At 32.9% G+C, this 23,441-nt stretch overlaps 1 protein-coding gene across 1 annotated transcript in view; it reads right to left on the bottom strand.

Moving 5' to 3' along the window:
• The window catches only part of LOC132700060 (rho GTPase-activating protein 20-like), a 280,908-nt gene that overhangs the window by 200,252 nt on the left and 57,215 nt on the right, over positions 1–23,441 (bottom strand). The window contains exon 2 of the mRNA XM_060667172.1: positions 12,332–12,626. Coding sequence (XP_060523155.1) covers positions 12,332–12,541 — 210 coding nt within the window. The 5' untranslated portion in view covers positions 12,542–12,626. The remainder of the gene's footprint in view (positions 1–12,331; positions 12,627–23,441) is intronic.

The raw sequence follows: 23,441 nt of genomic DNA on the forward strand, positions 1-23,441 counted from the left end.
AAATGCACTAATATATGAATAAGTAAAATGCAAAATTCCACGTTTGACTAACCATTGCCATGATATATTATCAAACTGCCTAGGTTCCCCAGCTAGCAGGACGCAAATGTTTTGTAAAGGAGGCAAACATGGTGGAATGCTTCCAGTTCCAGTGCATTACAGACCGACTAAAGTTTATCTTTATCTTTATCTGTACAGGGTTTTCATTTATATTTTGACATCCAGCTGCAGAGTTTATTAAAAGGGCTGGTAAAAAGTATATACTTCAACGATGATTTTTTTCTCTATTATCTATTCGACAGTTTTTAAAATAACTCGAGTTTATTATTCGATATTCAGTAAACCTCCTCTGGGAAAACGCTGGTGATATTGATGTCGAACTTGCGACAGATCTTCATCGAATAGAAAGGCAAATTATTTCATATTCTGATGCTCCTAATAACCTGTATTATAAATAAATTAACATCTGTCGGGGCGGCATCAAAACTAACCAATGGTCTTTCCATTGCAATAACATTGGTAATTATTACATACTATGTTTTAATCATAAATGCAAGTTATTTAAAAACATCGAGTTAAAAAGGACTTTAACCTTTGGTAAAAATATACAAATTTACATTCGAAGCGCTCATTTGCTACATTCAGAAAATAATTGAGAAAAAAAACATACAACTTTTATGTAAAAAGTTTTGTCTATCGCCTTCAATAAACTTTGTAGGCAGGTGTCAAAATATAAAAAAAATAGATAGCGTCATTATAAAGATAGATTAGGGTGGATAAAAAAAAATGTTTTTTTTTATCTGACATAAAAAAATTATTTGCTAGTTACCTCTTTTAATACTTACAATTTTTATAGAAAATTGAACGCTCTACAAAAATGGTTTCTTATACTTTTTCGAGAAATCGAACAATTTCAAAAATATTCGAGGTCAAAGATTGAAGAATTTTCTATTCTGAATTTTATTATTGACTGAAAAATAAATATCGCAAATTATTTTCTATTATTCCTATAGGAAATGCTCTACAAAAAAGGTCTCTTGTGGTTTATCGATTACTCGAACCATTTTGAAGATATTTGAAATGGGTCCCAATGGGTAATTATATACATAGTTTTTAATAAATATTTTTAATTTATTCAATGAATTAGTACATTTTGAGATTATTTATTATATATTTCAGAAAAAAAATTTATTCATATGAAATTTTATACCTTAATACAGTATTTATAGAAGAATACATTTTTTAGATTTACAATACAAATACAAATCGACTTTTAATACAGTGATGTTCTTTGGCAACTGGCAGCAAGTATTTAAACTGTTCTTCTTTTTTCGTCAAACACTGATTATATTCAGAGACCACTCCACACTCTGCTGCGTCATTTGCAACTTTCGTTTGTTTGAAACATTCTTCCTTATCCTTATACCTCTCGTCTGAAGCACACAATGCAATTTCAAGGAAATCATAGGGTAGGTCAAAGATTTTGAACAGATTCAACGATTTTTTAAAAAAACGAAGTCACTCAAATCGTTTTGAAAAATCGAATCGATGTTCTTTTGATCGATCTCAAATTTTTTAACTCTTCAATTTTTATTTTTTATATAGAGTGGGACAGTATGATCAAACAGTGATAAAAACATCACATTGGTGATAAGATATGATCATTGATATATGAGACTAAATCGAAAATGCAAAACTATAATGAGGATAATTTTCCCATTAATATTAAGAGCGGACATTACTTTCTAGAGCAACTAGTTTTTGTGTGTCAGATCCAAAAAAAAAAAAAACGTTTTTTTTTTAACCACCCTAATATAGATATTTGGTACACTTGCGCACTTGGACGGTGAGTCCGATAATGTAAAATGAGACCATTCTATAAGTAATTACCGACTGATAACGAATATGAATTTTAAGAGAAGTTTTCCGTTGCAAGAAAAAGTACTAATTCTGAAACAAGCAGAAGAAAAAACTATATCCAAATGTGCATGACCGTCTAGTATTTCTACCGTGTCATTATGTATTCTTAAATAATGTTCTGGTTATAGAGTCATCAGCATAGAAAATTCACAGTTCTGTACAAAAAAGCGCTATATCTCGCTCAAGAAGAGATTAAATAATGGACTTAATGTCACACCCTTATCAACTCCGAACAATCGTGTTACACCATTAGTTAATTTTATTTGCTTTAAATATCAACACAAGTCATCACTTCAGTAGTAATTCAATTTATAGTGCTGTCTTCATAAAAGTATATCATAGATACAAGCACCTCTCTGGCAACCATCTTGAACAGGAAATCTGGCAACCAATCAGGGAAAGTCCGTACATCTAAGTACGTCCAGAGGTCTTACAAATTTATAAGTTTGTATCAAAAATAACTTTACTGTCAATATCTGTTACGGCCAAACACCACAAGAAAATAGTGCTGTTTTATGCAAGAACATATGCCGTGGTAGGTCAATGTGCCAGAATTTGATAGAAAACCGCCATTCTCGTTTCTATTCTAGTTAAGATCATACCCAACCTAAATCTGAAAAATTGTATATAATTCAATCCCGTTGGTTCTTAACATAAAATATCGCTCCAAGTTCTATGTCCCGCTTATTGTAGGCAAATGTTTCTTCCTAGGCTTGACTGAAAGCACGTTGATCTTAGAATATCTCGCTAAGATACAATGTTGCATATCAAGCTTTCACACCAAGATACTGAGTTTTTCTGTTACGTGCGATCTGGTACTTTGTCACAAGGAATCTTTAAATCTCTATAACGGCGCGACCTCTTATTGCCCGAACATAAAGATAATACTGTTTTATTGGAAGGCCAGTTACTTTGTTGCAAATTAATTTGACTCGAATACTCGCTTTTAAAATGAGTCCGCGCGTGTCCCAGTTTACGGAACTTCAAAAAATAGCTTTGAAGGTAGATTACAAAAAATACAAGTTAAAAAATTGGAAAAATGTTAAGTGGAAAGAAAAAATACAACACCAGAAATATCTATACTAGATATTTTAAATATCTACGATGGTTAAATAAAATTGATAAAGCATTTCGGCGAACAATGATAGGAAACAATTATCCTGTCTCTTCGACTGTTCCATGGGACAGGAATTAGTTCCGCTGATTCTGTTTGAAAAGCCGCCGCCAACCTTGCCTGACCTTTCAACATTGACAATAAGCGAGTAAAGAGCATTCTCCCCGCTTCCGACAAATTTTTATATTTTTCCCGCAAAAACAATGGTTCACTGTTTCTAAAGAACCATTAAGTAATTAACGCGATTTTAGCGTAAATAGTTTAAAAATAAATTGAAAATACTTGGAAAAAAGTTATATACGTGAAACTCACAACGACCTTACTTAATGTCAAGGATCAAAGTCCACAATATCCACGGTAAATAACAGTTAACACAAAACGGAACGAAATATAGATGTCTAAATGATTAGTATAGAGCAAATGGTACATTGAAAAGGGGGGTAAGTATATACAGGATAACATTATTCAAATGATTGATACTTGAAAAACAATATACATACTTTGTGACATAATGCTTTTCCTCTCTACAAAATTACTGCATTTTTTAAAAATTTCACCAATTTTCGAATTCTATATTAATCAAATTCGGACAATATTTGATATCTTCACCAGTTTGAAAAAGCGATATTTTGTCGGGATTAATTTGAAATTTTTGACTTTCGTTCCGTTTAATTTTTGAACCTTAATGTCGCCAGTGGAACAGTCTTCAAATAATTAGTGGCTCTCAATCTATTTCTAGTTATTAAACTAAACTTGAATAATTCAAAAAGTAAATATTTAAAGAAGCGGAACACAAAATACCTACGAAATCGAAAGCGAAATCTCTGCGAGTTATGTGTTTATATACAATAATCAAATCCTAATTGTCTTGTCTTTCACAAACCACCTTTATTGAAAACAATCATCCTGAATAGGTTCCAAACGACTTATCATTCGAAGAAGATTAAAATGTGTTAAATAAATATTTTACAAATTTATCAAATATGACCCGAATTTCGTCTTTTCCATAGAAGTTTCTGATATTCCACCACTCAGTATATTAATAATTATACCAATTTTTTCTAAAACTTTTTGCAGTCTACGAGTCCTGTCCAACCAAACGCAAATGCAATCCAATACGGTAAGCGGCACAATAAGGCACGATAAGGAACATGCCATATAATAAAGAGAACCAAATACCGAACAGAACAGAATACCGAATTTCAATTCGTGCAAGTGCGATAGACGCCGATTTGTGAGCATCATGAGCAGCGTACAGAAAAGCATAGAGACGCAGCAGGAAATAACTGAAGCACCAATTACGATTAATAAATTACAGAAATCGCCTAGATAACTATTCTCTGTGACAAATTTTATAATTTATAATCGAGTAATGTTGTTAAATTACCACAGACACTTTATAATCTTATTATTATTATTAATTTTTTAAAAAAAGTTAAAATTTAATGAATGTCTTTACTACTTAACAAAGTATCATTGCAAATAAATTTTAATAAAGTAATTAAATTTTCTGAAAAAACATTACACTTCGTGGTTACTGAATGTAATAGGCGACATGGTGAGGAATGAGCAACTTGTTACCGAATTCGGGAAGCTTAAAAAAGATGATTTAATAGACATAATAATAAAAAAAAACAGTTCCGAATGATGTAGCAATTGGTGAAGTTGTGCGGAAGTTGAAAGTGGAACGCTGCAGTTCCAGTGCACAAAAGTTCAGTTAAAAAGTTATAAAAGGCTCTCTAATGAAATAGAAAAGTATATGCGAAACCTAGAGGCTTCAATAGAAATATTTAAACTACAAATTTTAAGAAATTCGAATGTTAACACCAAACAGACGAATAAATCACAGCAGACTTTAAACAATCATGTTAAAAAAAATCAAGTACGAATGATGTCCCAAATATTACCATTAAAAATGTACGGTCTCGGCCATCTCAAAAAATGCACGAGATTAAACATCATGATGGGAATTGCAGAAAATAACAGAAAAATTGTAAAAATAATGGGCTTTAACACAGATTAACAGAAGAATGCAGAGACAATAATTAATATGCATTACGACCAATGTCCTGACAAAAAAACTCTTAGAGACATTTTTTTACGACACAACCTAATTAATAGTAATCAGATTGAAAACAAATGGTCAAAATCACATGAGCGCCTCGTGAGTTGCAAGAAATAGTTTAAAAATAATTATAGAACATCAACATGAAAGGTAATGACCCACAACTGGTTCGTGGACAAATGCAACTGAGTATTCCTTTTCCGTTGATACTTTCAAATTAATTTGAAAGGTTAAACTGAAACCTAACTTCTTTGCAGCCAAAAGCGTACTTCTTTAAAGTTCAAAACTTATATTTCTTTCATATATGAAGTATGCTATATATATATATATATATATATATATATATATATATATATATATATATATATATATATATATATATATATATATATATATATATATATATATATATATATATATATATATATATATATATATATATATATATATATATATATATATATATATATATATATATATATATATACTGTGTCGATCACTTGAGTTGCTCTTCTTCCCTGCTGAGCTCTATTTTGAATGTCTGTTTTTGAATTACCTTCTTCCGTTATGACGCTTCCCAAGTACTTACAATTTGTAGCTCTTTTTATTTTTCTAATATATAATTCAGGATCTTCATCTTCGTAGAAAAATATTGTATTTAAGCCATTAAATTCGGGGCAAAAAAGATGCTCCTAAAACTTTCGACCCCATTTTTAATTTTCGAAAAACACCCAATAACTCTGGAACGGAGACAAATATCCATGTATGGTTTTTGCTATTTTTTAAAAATAAAACACTTGAAATACCCAAATGTGTGAATTTGGAACACCGACATAAACGGAGTTATTTGCAGGAATGACCAGGCTGAAGACAGGTGACGAGATATGTGGGTTAGTATATCCGTCGGCAATAATTACGTCACGCAGGGGCCGCAGATGATTTTTGAGATCGCGTATTGACCCAAATGGGTATCACTGCACTACAATTACGCCTATACATATCTATCTGCACATAGTCATGGGCGCGTAATTTATATTATTTAAAAGGCTGGAACGACTTAATTAACCGCAAAACCGCTTATGAGAACGAAACGAATTTTCGCTTCTACTTAACTAACCAAATCGCAAATAGAGATTCGACAAAATTGCACAAACGTATTTTATACAATATCGAATTATTTACCATACGTAACGTTATCTTAATTGTTTAATGAATTTAATCAATTTCAATTTTAGTTACAAAACATTAATTAAACTGAACTCGACGGAGTTGAACGACGATTTTAGTTTGGATTCTCAATTAGAATTTCACCGACTCTCCATCCAAGCGAGAGAACAAAATGCTTTCAAGCACGTAGATAATGAAATATCCGATCGATTCGATGTGTAATAATTAAAATGTCTATGTTTAGATTAGAACTCTATTTATGGTATTGTTGACGATTGAAACAATATGGGTCGGCGAGCATATAGGAAAAGTAATTGGAAAGCATAAAAAATGTTCGATTTCTCTCCTTTATGACAAATGCCTACAATTATTTGTGGATGAAAGTCCAACGCTTTGAACAGAAGGCAATTCAGAAGAACGCTTTGCGGTTGTAATGCAAACTAATTCCTGTTAAACTTAAATTAGTCCTAAAGTTGCTATTAACGTATACAGAGTCGCACAAAATATTGAATTTAATTGAATTAAATATAGAAAAAATTCTATTTTTTTTTTCTAATATCTAAGTGCATACCCAACATATCTATCGACATGATTGCTATTATAGATTGAGTCAAAAATGACTCTTTAGAAATCACTTTTCACTAGTTGAAAAAGAAGTTCTATTTGGGAATCTAATGTAAAATTATGTAAAAAGAATGTATCTAAAAGTCAATGGCACTTTCTAGAATAGTTATTGTCATTTTTAAAGGATAATTACGACTTTGGATATGCCAAATTCGAAAACGAACCGACTTTGAGACAGATCTAATTTTGGAAAGTTTGTACTTTAGAAATTTTTTAACCATTTTATTTTTAGCGGGACTGTCTCTGGTGATGAGTAGTGTAGAGGTTATGAGGCAGCCTGTTTGTTTTAATTTAGGTTAATAGCTATATAATGAATATATATTTCAATGAGATGCAGCCTCTTGAAAATATTTTTATGTTTTGTCGAGCTGAATAAATAATCTAAATTTGTTTCAACTAAAATTTAATAGCAACAATAATATAATTGGTAAAAATTACTATTTACATATAATTTTTTCTGACAGGATTGCAGATTTTATATAATAATAATAAGAAATTACTGTGCACTGTAGATTAAGCACCAAATTTTAAGCAAGAATGCTCTGTTCAACAACAGTCACTAGCTTGCATTAATAGCCTCGAAAATTTTAAATTAGAAACAATTGTTTACTTATCAAGGGAAATACTGAGTTTGTTGTATATAAAGTAAATAATTGTTAAATTTAAATTTAAAAGTTCCAACACTTAAGTTTAGTAAATCAACTGGCAAAGTATTATAATAAAAAAAATGCCGCCCACTCTGAGGAGCTGGAATCGACAATTTAATCTTATACCTCATTTGAACATTTCCAACATTATGACTAAATACCAATACCAGAGTGTTTGTCTTTAATAATTTTATATAAAAAAATATATGCACCTGTAAAATTCATGCTAAACCGTTACAAGAGAGAGAGACATATAATTACTAAGGTTTCACTGAAAGTTTCCTTAGTTTGAAATTTAAAATATGTCGGTTGCGATAAACCTTTTCTATAGACTAAACAGTTCTCTGAAATGTAATTTTTAGGATATGCTTAAATCTAAGGTTATTATCATCCAATTTATTATCAGTCAATTTTACTATTGCCTATAGAGATCTCAATATTGCTTTCAAGAAATTCGACTTCATTCTTGCTTTGAACTGAGGTGGCTTTTACTTGATGAAAATCCATTTATCAAAATAAATAAGAACTAAAAGTTCAGATTTTCACGAAAATTTCGTGAAAATCTGAACTTTTAGTTCTTATTTATTTTCATTCTTGCTCCCGAAATAACCAAAGATGGGATTTCTTAGCATTAAGTTTCAAGATGTATTTTTTACAAATATATATAATAGCCTCTAAGGAATCTTCCTTATCAAAACAAAAAATTTGAGATTGAACCTTGTGGTACCCCAGATGTAATATGTACTTGATCAAATAAACTATTATTACATCGAAACCTATTGTCTAAATTGGAAATTTGCTGACGGAACATTTGACTTTAACTTTTTATTTTTTTCTTAATTCAACTGTAACGTTATGTACAAAAAATTGGAGGGAAAAGGATTTTCACGTATATTTTTAAAACCCCTTTTACGGTTCATAACATAATTGCAGGACTTAACACCAATCTGTTAGCAAAGAAAATTATGTCCAGGTATGAACGTCGCTATTCGTAATTTATACCAATCTTGGTTTCGATTTCTCGCAGCAAACTAATATTAAAACTGTCGTTCCTTCTGCCTAGCCATACAACTTTCCGTCGGTATATGTACTGTAATAAAACATTCACGTCGCATGTCCTCCATAATAGCTCATTGTTGTTAATTTTTTTAAATTTGCACGTGAGAGAAAATTTCCGACAAACGTCACAGTGTCTGCGCACACATTGTGTGCCACAAAGTTGGCACCATAACGTGCTTCCGTTTAAACAGGTCCGCAATTCCGTAACTAGGCTTAAAAATGGTCTTTATGTACATAAAGTCCGTTTCAAATTGACCTGATACTCATAGCCCTAAAACCCGGAGTACCAGTTCGCAGATCTGGGCAATGAATGTTCTTTGGTAATATCTGGAATTTTTTATTTAATTTATTCGCCCTTGCATTTTTTGATAATCATTACGGTACACATGCACACTTGTGCTTGCTTTTAAAATCACTTTTCCCCAATATACAAAAAAAATGGTTACATATATGAACAAAACCATTTTAGAGGCAATGGTAAGGCGGTAATCTCAAAACCTGTTGACCATATTCCAACAACATATTGTTTTTTGAAAATTGAAAATACAGCGGGCAGCATTTGCTCCACAGGCCATTTTTCAAAAATAAATCATCATGTTTTATATTCTTTTTTCAAAACCATTCTCCTATTTCTTCCGTTCTACAGAAGGAATTTTTTCCGTTTAGTATGGTAAAAAGCATTATCAATCAATAATAAATAAGGCTTTTCGAGATTTTTCAAAAGTTTCTCTTCAAACCGGTTTTCAATATTCCTTTTTTTTTGTTGAAGAAAATATCTAAAGTCATAATTCTTTGCCAGCATGAATTATAATGTCCCTTTTCCCATTACCTGCATTTGTAATAGAATAACAATATTTTGTGTCATCCTGTTAAGAAGATTTCGTTGGATTACCCTTCGCAAAAATTCACGTTATGACAATAAAAACAACTTGCCTTGAAACTTCCGAGTTTTTGTTCTCCAAATAATCCCATAAGTATTGCCAATGAATTGATTGAAATCACGTTAGATCATTCGCACACTTTTCTATTCTTGGTTTTTTTTGTATTTAAAGTCTATTTCCTTAGAAATTTTAGAAAAAGGAGTGTGGAAAATATTCCAAAGCCCTTTCTGTTTAATTTCTTCAAAGATTGTCTTGAAAGTAACGTGCTTTTTACTTTCAATACCGTGGGGTAAATCGAAAGATTTTGAATGCAGTCATAGTCTCTTATTTGGTCTATCTAATTGCTCCTCACAGATTCGTTATTGCATTCTCAACACAGGCTCCAACGGACTCAGCTTGGTTTTATCTGAAGTGAAATTATGTTGAACTTTTAACACTAAATGATGTTCACCTGGAGATAGACACTTTCAAGGAATATGTTCATTTTGCAAAAAGTTCTCCGTAAGTTAATGCTAACGTATGATTAACACTCAGCACATCATTGACAGTTAATGCAAAAAGATAATTTAATAACTTAAGCAGAAATTATTAATTACCAATTATTTTCAAGAAAACGTTTAAATAATATTCGCAATAATAGATAATCTTGAAAAAAAAACAGGTTTATTAAATTTTAGTAGTACAGAACAGTAATTATCGCTTATATTATACTTTGAGAAATTTAAAGAAAAAAAATTGCCTAAAATATCCACGAACTCAATTATTCGTTTAGTATATATACCTAAATAAAGACCTTATACGTTTTGGAGGCACTGATTTTATCAAACAGCGGACAGCGGACCAGTGTAATTTTGGTTATAAACAAGTACTGTGACAGAATACTTTAACTTAACTTAAGTGGAAGGAATTTATCATCACCAAATAAATACACATTTATTAATTTAAAAAATGCCCAAAGCCTTGCTACAAGTTCATTACACTAAAGTATTTCTTTTATATCATTTATTCTAAGAAAAAATTTATTATCTTAAAATGTAGGAATCTTCAGTATAAGTTAACCAAATAAATTTATGTTAATTTTTTCTACATAATCCAAAAATGCAGAAAAATACCAAAAACAGGTGCTGTGGGAGTAATGATTGCGTCCCTGAAAGAACTTGAACCTTCAACCTTCTCCCGGATTATGGTATCTTTAATCGGATCATACAAATCATCAAACACTTTAGCAGAAAGCACTTTTAGACTAAGACTAAAAAAGCAAGACAAGACAGTCAGTCTTAACTTGCGTAGATGCCTCCGTCGCTTGATGCAAATCACGCGAGATCATCTCGTTTGATTTCAAGCACGTGACCAAGGAGGCACAGTTTCTCTGCAAACAATGGTCGCCTGCATAACGTTATTATTTGAATTTTTTCCCTTCAATGTCTTAAATGCATTCCCGCTCATACAACCTTGCGACTTAAGGTTAACTTTTACGCGTTCATTTACAGTTAAGACGCCTTATTAAACGGAAGATTAAGGCGGTAGCGAAAATGCCGCTGTAATTTTGAGCGTTGCGATCTCCTTAGCTGAGAGATGGTCGCCTTTTTCGTTAGTTGGTTATAGATTGACGACAGGGTAACGCCTAGGATAACGGTTTTCTTTTACTGTTGATGCGCTTTGACGAAAACGATATACATTACATTACAGTGGGATAACGGTATCGCAAAGATTGGTCGTTGCGAAAAATGTTGCTCAGAGAAAGGTAATAATGCAATAAATAATAATAACAATAGTTATTACTTTCCTACAGATTGTGTAAAACCAAACGACCGCAGGTATAGGAAAAGACATACAAAAATGCATCTATCAAGGCAAAAATGTATCTGCAAATCAGTTCTTGACAAAAGAGCAAATCACTTCAAATGTCGAATATATCCTAAACAAAGGGTCATCTCAAATAGCTAATGAAACTCTATTTGAAACCGCAAAAATGCAAACTTCCTAAATCTAATATTCCAAAGTTCGGACGTATCGCTCTAAAATCTAATCCCGACCTAGTAATTCTAAAAGCAGATAAAGGAAATGCTACAGTAGTCATAAACACAACTGAATATCAAGAAAAATTCAAAATCCATCAGACGCATCTTATAGTCAACTTAAAAAAGATCCTACGTCGTCTATGGAAAGCAACTTTAAATCTGCTACTAAAGCTTCTTCTGTACTAAAACCCTTGACGACTCTAAAATTTATCGTTTCTACGGACTCCCTAAGAATCACAAACCATTACAATCAAACGATATTTTGGTTAGTTTCGACGTAGAGTCTCTCTTTACAAAAGTCCTTATTAAAATCCGAGAATTGGTTGCCTGGAATATATTTTTCTTCAAACGGTGAAATTTATGAACATAATGAGGTAAGCTATATTTATTTATGGAAGCTTTTGAGAAGAAAGCCATCCCAAACCAAACGATACGGTACGCTAAAAGAACATGAAAAAGTCTTAAGACTACGACTAATAATGTCATCAGCAGTTGCCGAATACAATCACGAAAAAAATCCGAGAATCCATAGAAATCAATATATAAATCGGTTAAACGAGACAATGTACACGTACACTCCTTTAGCTCCGCCCCCAATATATAAGCAGGTACAAAGTAAAATGCGAACCAGTTTCAGTTAAGCTCTGAAGAAGTCAACATGATGACGCATAAGATTTGCAAATAGTATTAAAAAAAAAAAACTTTTTGATCCTCTACCTTGCAATTAGGTCTGTTTTAATTTATTCCCCAAAGAGATTTGTATAGAAATGATTCGCAAATATCAGATTGCTATTTTTGAAAGAAACTTAATACAACTACGAAAAAAAACTTACCTCTTTAAGTCCGTCAAGCCTCCCCAAACTTCGCGCCTGCCTAAGACCAACTTCTCCCCTTCGACCTTTCTTTCTGCGTTCCAAAAGGCGAGGCTTCCTCGGCGTAACCGGCTCCCCATCTTCAGGGTCCGAGTGGACGTCCGAACAATGATAGGTGTGCCGCCTTCGAGACGAGGGGCTGGTTAATCGCGTAATCAAACCGTCGAACATAATACCTACTACGTTGGATTTAGGTAAACGTAAATCTTTCGAGTTTCGTAGTTTCCATTATTTAGGGATGTCCGGATGGTAATATCTGAAACAATCAAAAGTGAATGTGTGAACTAAGAACGTTCATCCATGACTGCATAACATACAGCGTACTGCACTTAAATAATTTCAGGTTCAAATTAAATTTGCGAAAAATAGAACTCAAGGCAGTCAAGATAAGTCACAAAGAGCTAACGTAAAGTCGATTAGCTCTAAAGAGGGTTGAAGGATACTAATAGAGTTACTGGTAGTCAAGACACACAAATATATATAAAGGGAGCGTTACATCATTTACATCACGCCGAATTGATAAGAAAATGACTTCGAATAGTCGTGTGCGACTAAAATAAAAAAATTCAATTCAAAATAGTATGGTAAATAATCACAGAGAAAATCAAAAGGGCATAATCATGCCTGTGAATTGACTGAATATTATAACCTAACAACTATTACACTGATAATAACAAAATTTGATTAAATTGTAACAAATTCTCTATCTGACAAAATTTTAAGTTAAATTCAAGTTTTTCAAAAGAAACTTCCACAGGCTATTATAATACTATTTACAAAACTCCTAGATTCCTCCTGCGTCCGGAAATATTTTAAGTACAAATAATTATACAATATTAAAACTAAATAATTTAAATACTATTTAAATTAGTTAATAATTTCAACTAAATAAATACTTTAAATATAATGTATATGAATTGAACTTGCTGACGTTTCGCCAATCATCGTGTCGAACTTCTTCAGAGCTTAACTAACATCTTGGATCACTTTTTATTCTCTTTTTCACAATCAATTTTTCCTTTGTAAACATTTTTGATATCTCCAAGCAATAAAGCTGGTAAATATTCCATATTTTTGTTTCTTGGAAAATTGGGTCCGTGGGGTAGTTTCTTTTTTTTAACATATATTATTTTCAAGAATCATTTACTCAAGGAATTAAAATGTGACTAAGCTACTCCCCATAGACGGGAGTATACCAAAAGAGAAAAAGGGAAAAAGCAATCTTAGTTGATTTTTTTTAAATTCCTTAAGATATCTAAATTTAGTAACTCCAAGATTTGGTCTAATACAATTTTTTTATTTGTAAATCCCATTTCATGTACCTATCTATAGTAACTCCTAAGTATTTAATTGATTCTGTTTCTGAAACTCTGTGTCGTTTATTTTTAAAAGATGAAAATTTGGCAAACGTTTTATTTAATTATTTATTTATTTGAAACCAGGAATTTATGATTTTGAAATCTTTTTTGGCCGTAGTTTTTTATTCTTTCTAAGCATCTGCAGTGTCATCAGTGAAACCTACTATCTTACCAATAGTTTTTAGTTCTAACATGTCATTTGTATATCACTAACAAGTAAAGGAACTAATATAGTGCCCTGCACAGGCAAACAATACCTATTTAATTAGTAGTAAATGAGAATTTACGGTTAGAGCAATTGAATCTATCAGAAATTCATATCGACGCTTTGCCAATAGTCTAGAAGCAGCCATAAACGTGCTCGAGATTGGCTGTGAGAACAAATCCAACAACAACCGTTTCAATTGTCAAACGCAATAATTTGGCTGATGTGTCAATTCCAAGTAGCTTGTGTGTTTTCACATAAAACTTCCATTTGGAGCCTTTTAGGCGCTCATAAAGTAACACTCGCCGAACTGTTAGCGTTCTGAATCTGAACGCACGCGCTTCCGCTGCACAAGAACGCACCCTGTTTTGGTCGACACGTGCCCGACAATGTTTGTCTTCATTATCATAAGAATACGCACGGCTTTGTAAGGTCTAATTATAAAACAAACAATCGAATGAGCGCAACGGATAATGGTCGGCATACAGATTTGTGGCGGGCGTGGAAATACTCTGTATATAGGAATATGGTGCATGCAAAGATAGGCATTGGAATTTTCCGTTTGAGGTATTTCAAAATATTCAAAGCGCGTACTTCCGTTTACTAGAAAAAGGAATACTATCGCTTTGGTTGTTTGTGCCCGTCCGTAGTTAGTCTTGTCACTTGTTTAAATATTTAAATATATTTGATTCTTAAATGCCGGCCCGTTCGGGATTGTTTAAAGCCATTGTTTGCTGCACGTACATCCAACTCTATTCAATATTTGAAAATATTCTGTGTACCCAATCTATGCTTATAGTCTATTCCAAAAAGGTGTAGATTAATAATACCTCATTGATGTCATCGCTATCAACCAGCACTACATCAATCTTAAAAGGGCAATAGGCAAAAACGACTCGGCCAGGAAGAACTTAGTCCCACTACTTGCGCGAAAACAACAGCAGTTGAGCTGAGGGGAGGTTCCTCAATTTCTGAAGCAGTTGAAACTCGTAGATGTGAACGTGTGTGAACGTGATGTTGATGGTTACTTCCAAAAGGTCCTTTCAACGAGGAATCGAATACCTATGCGGTAACCGGGATCAGATTTGAGCTATCAAGTCTCAGCTGAAGCCGATCTCGTCAAATCGGCGGATGCCCCGGAAGCTGATGTTTCTTTGAATATGGGAAATAATGTTTCAGAGTTGAAAATTTAATTGTTTTTATATTTCCTAAATATATGTACTTATATTTACTCTACTATCTGAGATTCTCGATTCCTTGTGTGTGTGTTCTGAATTCCTCGACACCAAATATATAAGAAACTCTGAAAATGAACCCTTTTTCATAGCGGAAGGGCAGTTCGGTTTTTTGAAATTAACTTGAAACAGCCTATAGTGCAGCTCTAATGCTGACGCTCACCTGAACCTAAAACAGGTGGCAAGAACAACAAATCAACAGACTTCAACAATTGTATTCTTATTTTTTCCAGATCTTGTGATAAAAGGTGGGCAAATTTGAGGTTACGAAGTAAATTGTTTAATAATAATATGTATTTTATAATAGATTATTATGCGTTTGTGTACTTAGCGATTCGGTGAATCCCAACAAAAATATCGACTCCATTTGGTTCTCAGAACGACGAGACGGCGACGTAACGCACGATCTAAATAAATATAAATAAGTAAATATAAATTTCATTGTATTTTAAAAATTACTTCGGTCTATTGACTGGTCAATGGACAATAAAATATTTGAAACATCGATGAAATCGAATTTTTCGAAAATATACGCGCTAATAATTTTTTTCCAGATCTCGGTAACAGTAGGTCCTACGGGACCGCCGTTGCTACAGAACGGATCAGCGTCGAAAAAAAAATTTTTTTGTTTCTCCGTTCTCCGTTCTCCGTTTGCACTAGGCTACTCAAATTTTGCTCGTTTTTTACAGTCCACCAGGTGCGCAAGATATTTGAAAACACGATAAATGTCCAAACTTTAAAAATATCGACTTCAGTTTTGGCAAGTAAATAGCATTTGGCTCCCTAACGGAACCTTGTGAAATTAGGGGGCTGTGGGGTCGGGAAGTATCTAAAAAAAATAAAAACTGCGTCTGCAAGGGTCCAAGAAAAAACTCATTTCTCGAAAACAAACGCGACCGAAAAAAATCTTGAAAAAATTCTTGAACGACAAGCCGCAGAAGATCCGGCTCCATATATTTCAATTCCTGACAATTTTTCAAAAATGTGCAGGGTGAGCCGCATATTCAAAAAACCTGAAAAATGGGTTCCCATAATAATGAAAATAGGCTATAAGTTTCTTCTACATAAGAATAAAGCCCACATAAACAGGACCTATTGTACATGGTGTTCAACATATTCAGTGGAATATCTAAAAATTAACAGGCGTTTTAAATTTGCAGATATCGACTTCAGATTCGACAAAAAGGTAGAAAACCGCACCGGTATTTCAACTGTTGAAACAGAACTCACTTAAATCCCGGGAAGTATTCTTTTTAATTTTTGAGTTTTTTTTTTTTGATATTTTGGCTTCCAGAAAAAAAAACCTCGAAAACTGTTTCCCGATCGGCAAAATTTGTGCACTAGCAAATTCTGGAGATCCGGGACCATAACTATGCATTTTTTGAATTATGCACAGGGTGTGTCGATTATGGGCAACAAAAATCAATAAGAACTTGAAAATTCCCGTTTTAGTGGGTAAATTACTAGCCGTAAATGAAAAACTATGAAACCTGGGATAATAAGATCAGTCTCAGGTTTCCTCTATCATACAGGGTGCGCGAGATATTTTAAAAAAATATCTTGAATGAATTGAACGCTATAATGGTGATGATGCTCAATTACTGCGAAGGTCGATGAGTGGATGTTCCAGGCTCATTCTCAGAACAATGCTGTACATCGGCTATGCTTTTATTACTACAGACACTCCGACACCAACAATACCAACCGTGAGAAACGAGTTTTGAATTGAAATTGAATTAAGCACAGGGGTCTCAAAAGGAGCCTGATTAAGAGGAAAAGCTGCTCCAATTTTGCTAACTTGCTCCAAGGTGCAAAATTTTCACCATTTTAATAGTAAATTTTGCCAATTAAAAATCGATGTTCAAGAGTGTAGCGTGTAGAGTGTGGTTAAAATTTTCCAAGTTTTTACTAAACAAATGTCAAAGGATAACAGCAACATTCTATCACTTGACAACCTATTTAGTTCCTAACCTCAACTAACTCTGATCTAGCAACATTATAGATTTTTTTAACTTCATGTCACAAATTATGGTATTTAAAATTTTTAGATTTACATAGTGCTTATAGAAAAAGAATTAGTATAGTCTGTTCATAGATATAAGAAAGTAACCAATTGCTTTTGAGTGCGATTATCCAAGGGTGGTCATTAACATACAATGCAACAAGATTACAGACCGTAATTTTACCTGAATTTAAATTCCGAAACTTTAGGTAATAATCTTGTTGCATTGTATGTTAGTGACTACCCTTGGATAATCCCATTCTAAAGCAATTGGTCACTTTCTTATATCAATGAACATACCATACTTGACAATAAAGCACATTTGTTCTAATTAAATAATTTAATTCGTATCGAACAATTAAATATCGAATTCAGGGAATTATCTTTTTTAATTCGTATCTCAAATAAAATATGTTTGTTGCATGAAAATTCTATTTGCCAGGATAAATCGTACACTATTACAACAAATATATTTGTATTATTACAATTCTATCTTATTTATTGCAAGAATATATACCGTTTATACTAGGTACAATTATTACTTATTTGCGAGAAATTTTCGTTAAAGTAACAAAAATGAAATATTTATTTCAAGCAATGTAAAATTTGCAACTAGCGAACAATATTTAATTGAACGAAATGTGGCGAAAGTCGACGTTTTGGCAAAATCAAATTTGCTATCTTCGGGTCGGTTTCTTCGTGTAGCTACTTGTCGGTACTCGAATCATTTGGATAGGACACCAGTGAATTGCGACTCAGTAATTTTACAATTTCGGCAAAATATACTAAAACTACAATATCGAGAGATGTTAATTTGCGAGAGTAAGAGCAACCTTAGTGACTGTGGGAACTTCTACAATGGTAAAGGGGTGAAATGTTATGCCATATTTTCTTACTTTCTCTCTTTTTACACTTATAGCTTCTTCTATCTGGGCAGATGTGTAAAATCACCCATACTTTAAACTTATTTTCATCAATAGAAACAACGTACCTACCTTTACCTGATCAATTACATATTAAATAATTTAATTTCTACATACCTTGAAACACCGGAACAAGATATTTTCCTACCCAGATAATAATTTATCTATTATCCACATACAAATGGCGATGTGCGTGTCAGCGCCTGTTCCCGTCGAAATGTCAAAAAAAAAACGGTTACTGGCGTCAAAAAAATCATGCTTCCGTGAATTAGAGATTATTTATTATGGTAACATAATAATAATTATGTATTCCAGTTAATACTAAACGTATATGAAGTTAAGATTTTTTTAAATCAGGGAATATATTATATAATATATATTTTGTTAATGTCGGTTTGTGGAAAATTTCAGCAAAACTTTATTGGCGCAATAAGAATATGATTAACAAAGTTGTTGATTACGGAATTAAATATTTTAGTTAAGACAATTAAAGTAAAAATATAATCAATTTTGTCTCAACAGAAACGTATTTACTGTGAACGTAATTTTATTCTTGTAATTAATTTTAAATCAGCTCAGAGAAAAATTTCTCTCTGTATAGTATTTTCAAGTTTACATAACCCATTATATTATAATCTGGTATGAAATATAAATTTAAAAAAAAAAGTTAGGTTTCAATAAAGTAATTCGCGCTTCATGGAAGTTGGTGCAAATTGAAGATAATGGAAGCGGCCCACCGCCAGACTGCCACGAGTGACCGACCTTTCGTGACATTGGGGACAAAAATATTTTAGGCAGACGAGTTTTTCGGCCCGCGAGTCATAAAAAATCTACATAATTGCTAATTGCTTATGCAAATTCATGTATGGGATTTTAACCGGCCGCAAAATTTTACACTCAACGTCCGAAATTAGAAACAACAGTCGGGTATTCCGCCATTACGTCTAAAAAAATTGATAATCGATTTTTATTAGAAGACCGTTTTTAACGACTGAAAATAATATTCGATGACACATTCCGAGAGAATTTTAAACATTCAAATTTATTCGTCGCGTTCGCCTTTAATTTGCTGGCGCTTGGCAAATCAAGGATCGCACGATAAACGTTAATTCCTTCAAAGGTCACCTTTAACCTGTTTCTCGAATCCGCGAACCGGCGAAAGAAGTTGTTCTCTGAGCTATGTTTACCAAAATTTGAACGGAACGCAACCACATAGTGGAAATATTTTCGCTCATTTCGGGACACAAAGTCAATAACCGAAAAGGACCACATTGTTACTAAGTAAAATAGTTACTTCCTTTAGTGCGTACATTTTTTTGCTCTTATTATTCGATATTAGTCTTTTCAAAACGAAATTTTGAAACACTTTCATACGGTGTGTCCCGCTTAACTGGGTGTTTGAAATATCGTTCTTTGTGGGGGATTAGGGATTTATTTAAGAATAAAGTGTAAACGAATTCTTAATCAGGACTACATAAAACCTTCTTCTTCTTCATGTCGCTTCTCCACCCCGGAGGATTCCTGACCTTGGAAACCGCTGCTTTGAAAAGATCTGCAGAAAACATGTTAAACCATTCTCGCAGATTCCGCAGCCATGATATTCTTCTTCTTCCAATTGATCTTCTGCCCACAATCTTTCCCTGGATTATCAAGTGAAGCAGCTCATACTTTAGACCCCGCATCTCTAACTCGTTGTTCATCCTGATAAGCACTTCTGCGTTGGTCGTGTGCTCCATCCACTATATTCTGTGCATTCTCCTATAGGTCCACATCTCAAATGCCTCTATTTTTCTTTCGTACACTCTGTTAAGGGTCCAAGTTTCTACGCCATAGTACAGCACTGGGAATACATGGAACCTCAGCATGCGTACTCTAAGTTCTAGGCTCACGTCGCGGCTATAGAGCATCTTTTTCATTTTGACAAATGCTGCACGTGTTCTCTCTATACGGATCTTGATTTCGGAACAGTAATCGAAGGTACAGATGATATTTGTACCCAGATAATTATATTTTGCATCCCGCTCTAATTCTCCGTCTACATAAAGGTGTTCTTGCAGGACGTTGTTTTTTGTTATGATCATGTACTAATTTCCATGAAGTTCGAATACATGGTGCTCGAAATATCGTGGGCGCCTTGCTTAAGCATTACGGGGTTAGCGCCAAAATTTCCCGGACTGACATAGATGCAGCTCCAGTATCACGATCAAACTTTGTCTTCTTTTAAATATATATCTTAGTAGGTTGCGAAAAAAAATTGAAGTCTTGCGTCAAATAGTTTTTTATTGACGGCATTTCAAACATTCAAAAAATATCGCACATAATGCATATTGAGTATAGAGCAGTCATAAAGTTTTTGACAAAAGAAGCGTTAGCACCAAAAATTATTAAAGAAAGGCTGGATGGTGTGTACGGCCAAAATTCTCCTTCGTATTCTGTAGTGAATAAATTGGCAAAACGTTTTCGAATAGGGCAGGAGTCCCTTGAAGATAATTCAAAAACTGGTCGACCAGTGGAGGTCGTAACGGAAGAAATTGTTGCGATTGTGGAAGAGGTGGTATTGAGTAATCGACGTTTAAAGGTCAAGGAAATCTCAGAAATTACTAAGCTTTCTGATACAAGTGTTCGTCGAATCCTACATGATCATTTAGGTATGCATAAGGTTAGTGCAAAATGGGTTCCTAAAAACCTTCTACCTTCTATTCAAAAACAACGCCGTGTCGAGTGTGCGCGGTCATTTTTGGAACTCTGTGACGGGATATGAAACTATGATTCTCTATTATGACCCTATATCGAAAAAAGAATCAATGGAGTGGCGTCCGTAAGGATGAAGCACCTCCAAGAAAATTCAGAGTCTGCCAGTCAACAAAAAAGGTGATGGCCACGATCTTTTGGGATTGTGAAGGAATTCTTTGGATAGATTTTGAAGAAACTAATACCACTGTCAATGGAAAATATAACACAACCTTATTACATAAATTGCGAGACTGCATACGTGTAAAACGTCGAGGAAAACTGACCAGAGGCGTGCGTCTTTTGCATGATAATGCACCTATCCACACTGCTGGTGTTGCACAAGCTGCCATTTTAGAATGTGGGTTCCAACAGATAGATCATCCTCCCTATAGTCCAGATATGGCCCCCAGCGACAATTATTTGTTTGGATATTTGAAAAAGGACTTACGTGGACGGCGGTTTAACGACGAAGTTGAGTTAAAAGAGGCTGTTTTAGTTGAGTTGTTAATTGAGTTTTTGTTGGATATATTTCACTGAAAGACACTAACGATTTTCTTAAAATTAAATATAATTAAAGAGGACTTTTCAACGCTGTATTTTTTAATTAAAAACCATTTTTCATTCAAATCTAATAACGAAAATGACAGAAATTACAAAACTGATTGATGTCGGCTTAATGTTTCCTTTGTAAAACCAAGTTTGCCATGGAGAAGCGAATATTCGACAGTCAAATTCACTCGCTAATTTATGTTTTAATTTTGTTTTGCATTATATCTTTCGAAGACAAAGATTTATTAATGCTGTTATTTTAAGATGATTCTAAAAAATAAATGTCCCTTAAAAAGTATTTTTTAAATAATAATTAAAATTTGTAAGATCTTATTTACAAGGTATACAATATTTATTATTTATAATATTATTACTTTTAGATAGTCCGGAACACGAATGTGTTGTCCATTTTCAATTTTCAAAAAAGAGATCTGTCCAACAATTTTTTTTTATTAACAAAGATTTCACAAGGGTGTACAGTTCTTAAGTGGGACACACTTTATATAGTCCATTTTTACATCTATCACGTATTTGAGTCTACTACGATTTTTTTTTATTCTGCAACATACAACGACAAAGAGGAGAAAAATGGATCTTCAACTGTTATAAAAATGCTCGCATTCAACACTAAACAAGTCTAAGAAAATAAAAGCAAAAAATATTTCGTATTAGAGAGATCGAGGAAAAGCCATTTTTAGACTGTAAACACAACGTTTCATTTTTTGAAAAAGAACAAATTATGGATATGGATATATTTATAAACTTCATATTAGTATTAGTATTCAAACAAGGTTTCTGTCGTATAAGTGGTTAAGTATAGACATTTTTGAATTTCAAATATCAAAACTTGCAAAAATGGTAATTATTCTCTTCGCTAAAGTATCAAAACATTTTATGAGGGAAAAAAATTATTCATTGATGATTTCGTACCGATTTTTTATCTCCCAGCATCAATAACATTATTGTTAACATTACCCAATAGGTAGAAATAATTATCGAGTATTTGAAGCCGAATCACGATTGTCGTGAATCTCAGAATCAATGACTAACGGCTGGTTTTTATGTGTTAATAAAAAACAAACTTTAATTGCAATGCTATCGCATTGTTTTGTTGCGAAATTTATTCTCATTAGTGTCGCTCATCGCTAACCTAAATATTGCAAAATGTTATAGAATTGCAGTCAGATAAACAGCATCTTCGACTGAAAGGTCAACAACAAAACTTTAGTTTATATATTAGCATGAATGTATTGGGTGGTTCATTGTAAACAAACATTTACTGAATTCTAAACAACAAATACTTACTACCCATAGTTACAATGATAGAGGATGTTTTATTGATTTGATCTATTTTTTTCTTAAGTTTTAATTTTAACTTTAAATAGACAAGAAGACGGAGATATAAGCAAGGGCTAAATTTTAAAATTTCTAAAACGTATCAAAATACTAAAAACCTGTTTTATGATTTTAAAATAGCACTTTAAGGATTAAAGGATATTTAAAGACTTCGTGATTTTCAACCCTCCAAATATGCTGCAGATGGGCTTAAAAATGAAATACTTGGTATATTTAAAGGAACATAGGAAATAGAACGACAAAAACAAACCAAAAATTACCATTTGAACTGCGATTGACGCTCTCAAATTAGCATATTTATTGAAAATATCCATTCGAACGTTCCACTCGTTAGATAAAAGCTGGTACTGCAGCAATAACGCGTAGAGTCTGTATTTATGACAAATGTATGTTGAGCAAATAGCAGTACGACCGAGCTCTTATTAAGATAAAAGCACGGAGCCGTCTCCAAACATGTAAACGTATACATACGGGTCGAAATTTATTACATATGGCGAACTCGGCGCGAAAAACTTTCTTTCTGTAAATGTTTCCCTTAGCTCTGCATAGGTTTATGTAAATTTGTCTTGTAGATTATCGGCCGTTTTACCTTCGTAAATTTTTAAGGTGTTCGAAGCAAGGGTTCGACTCTAAGTGTTCGCCATTATCTCTAAATAAACAACGAAATTATTTATCCAGCTGATAAAATCAAATTGAATTTCAGTGCGCGT

Source organism: Cylas formicarius, unplaced genomic scaffold (assembly GCF_029955315.1).
Source record: "Cylas formicarius isolate icCylForm1 unplaced genomic scaffold, icCylForm1.1 PGA_scaffold_3__17_contigs__length_32017465, whole genome shotgun sequence".
NCBI classification, from domain to species: domain Eukaryota; kingdom Metazoa; phylum Arthropoda; class Insecta; order Coleoptera; family Brentidae; genus Cylas; species Cylas formicarius.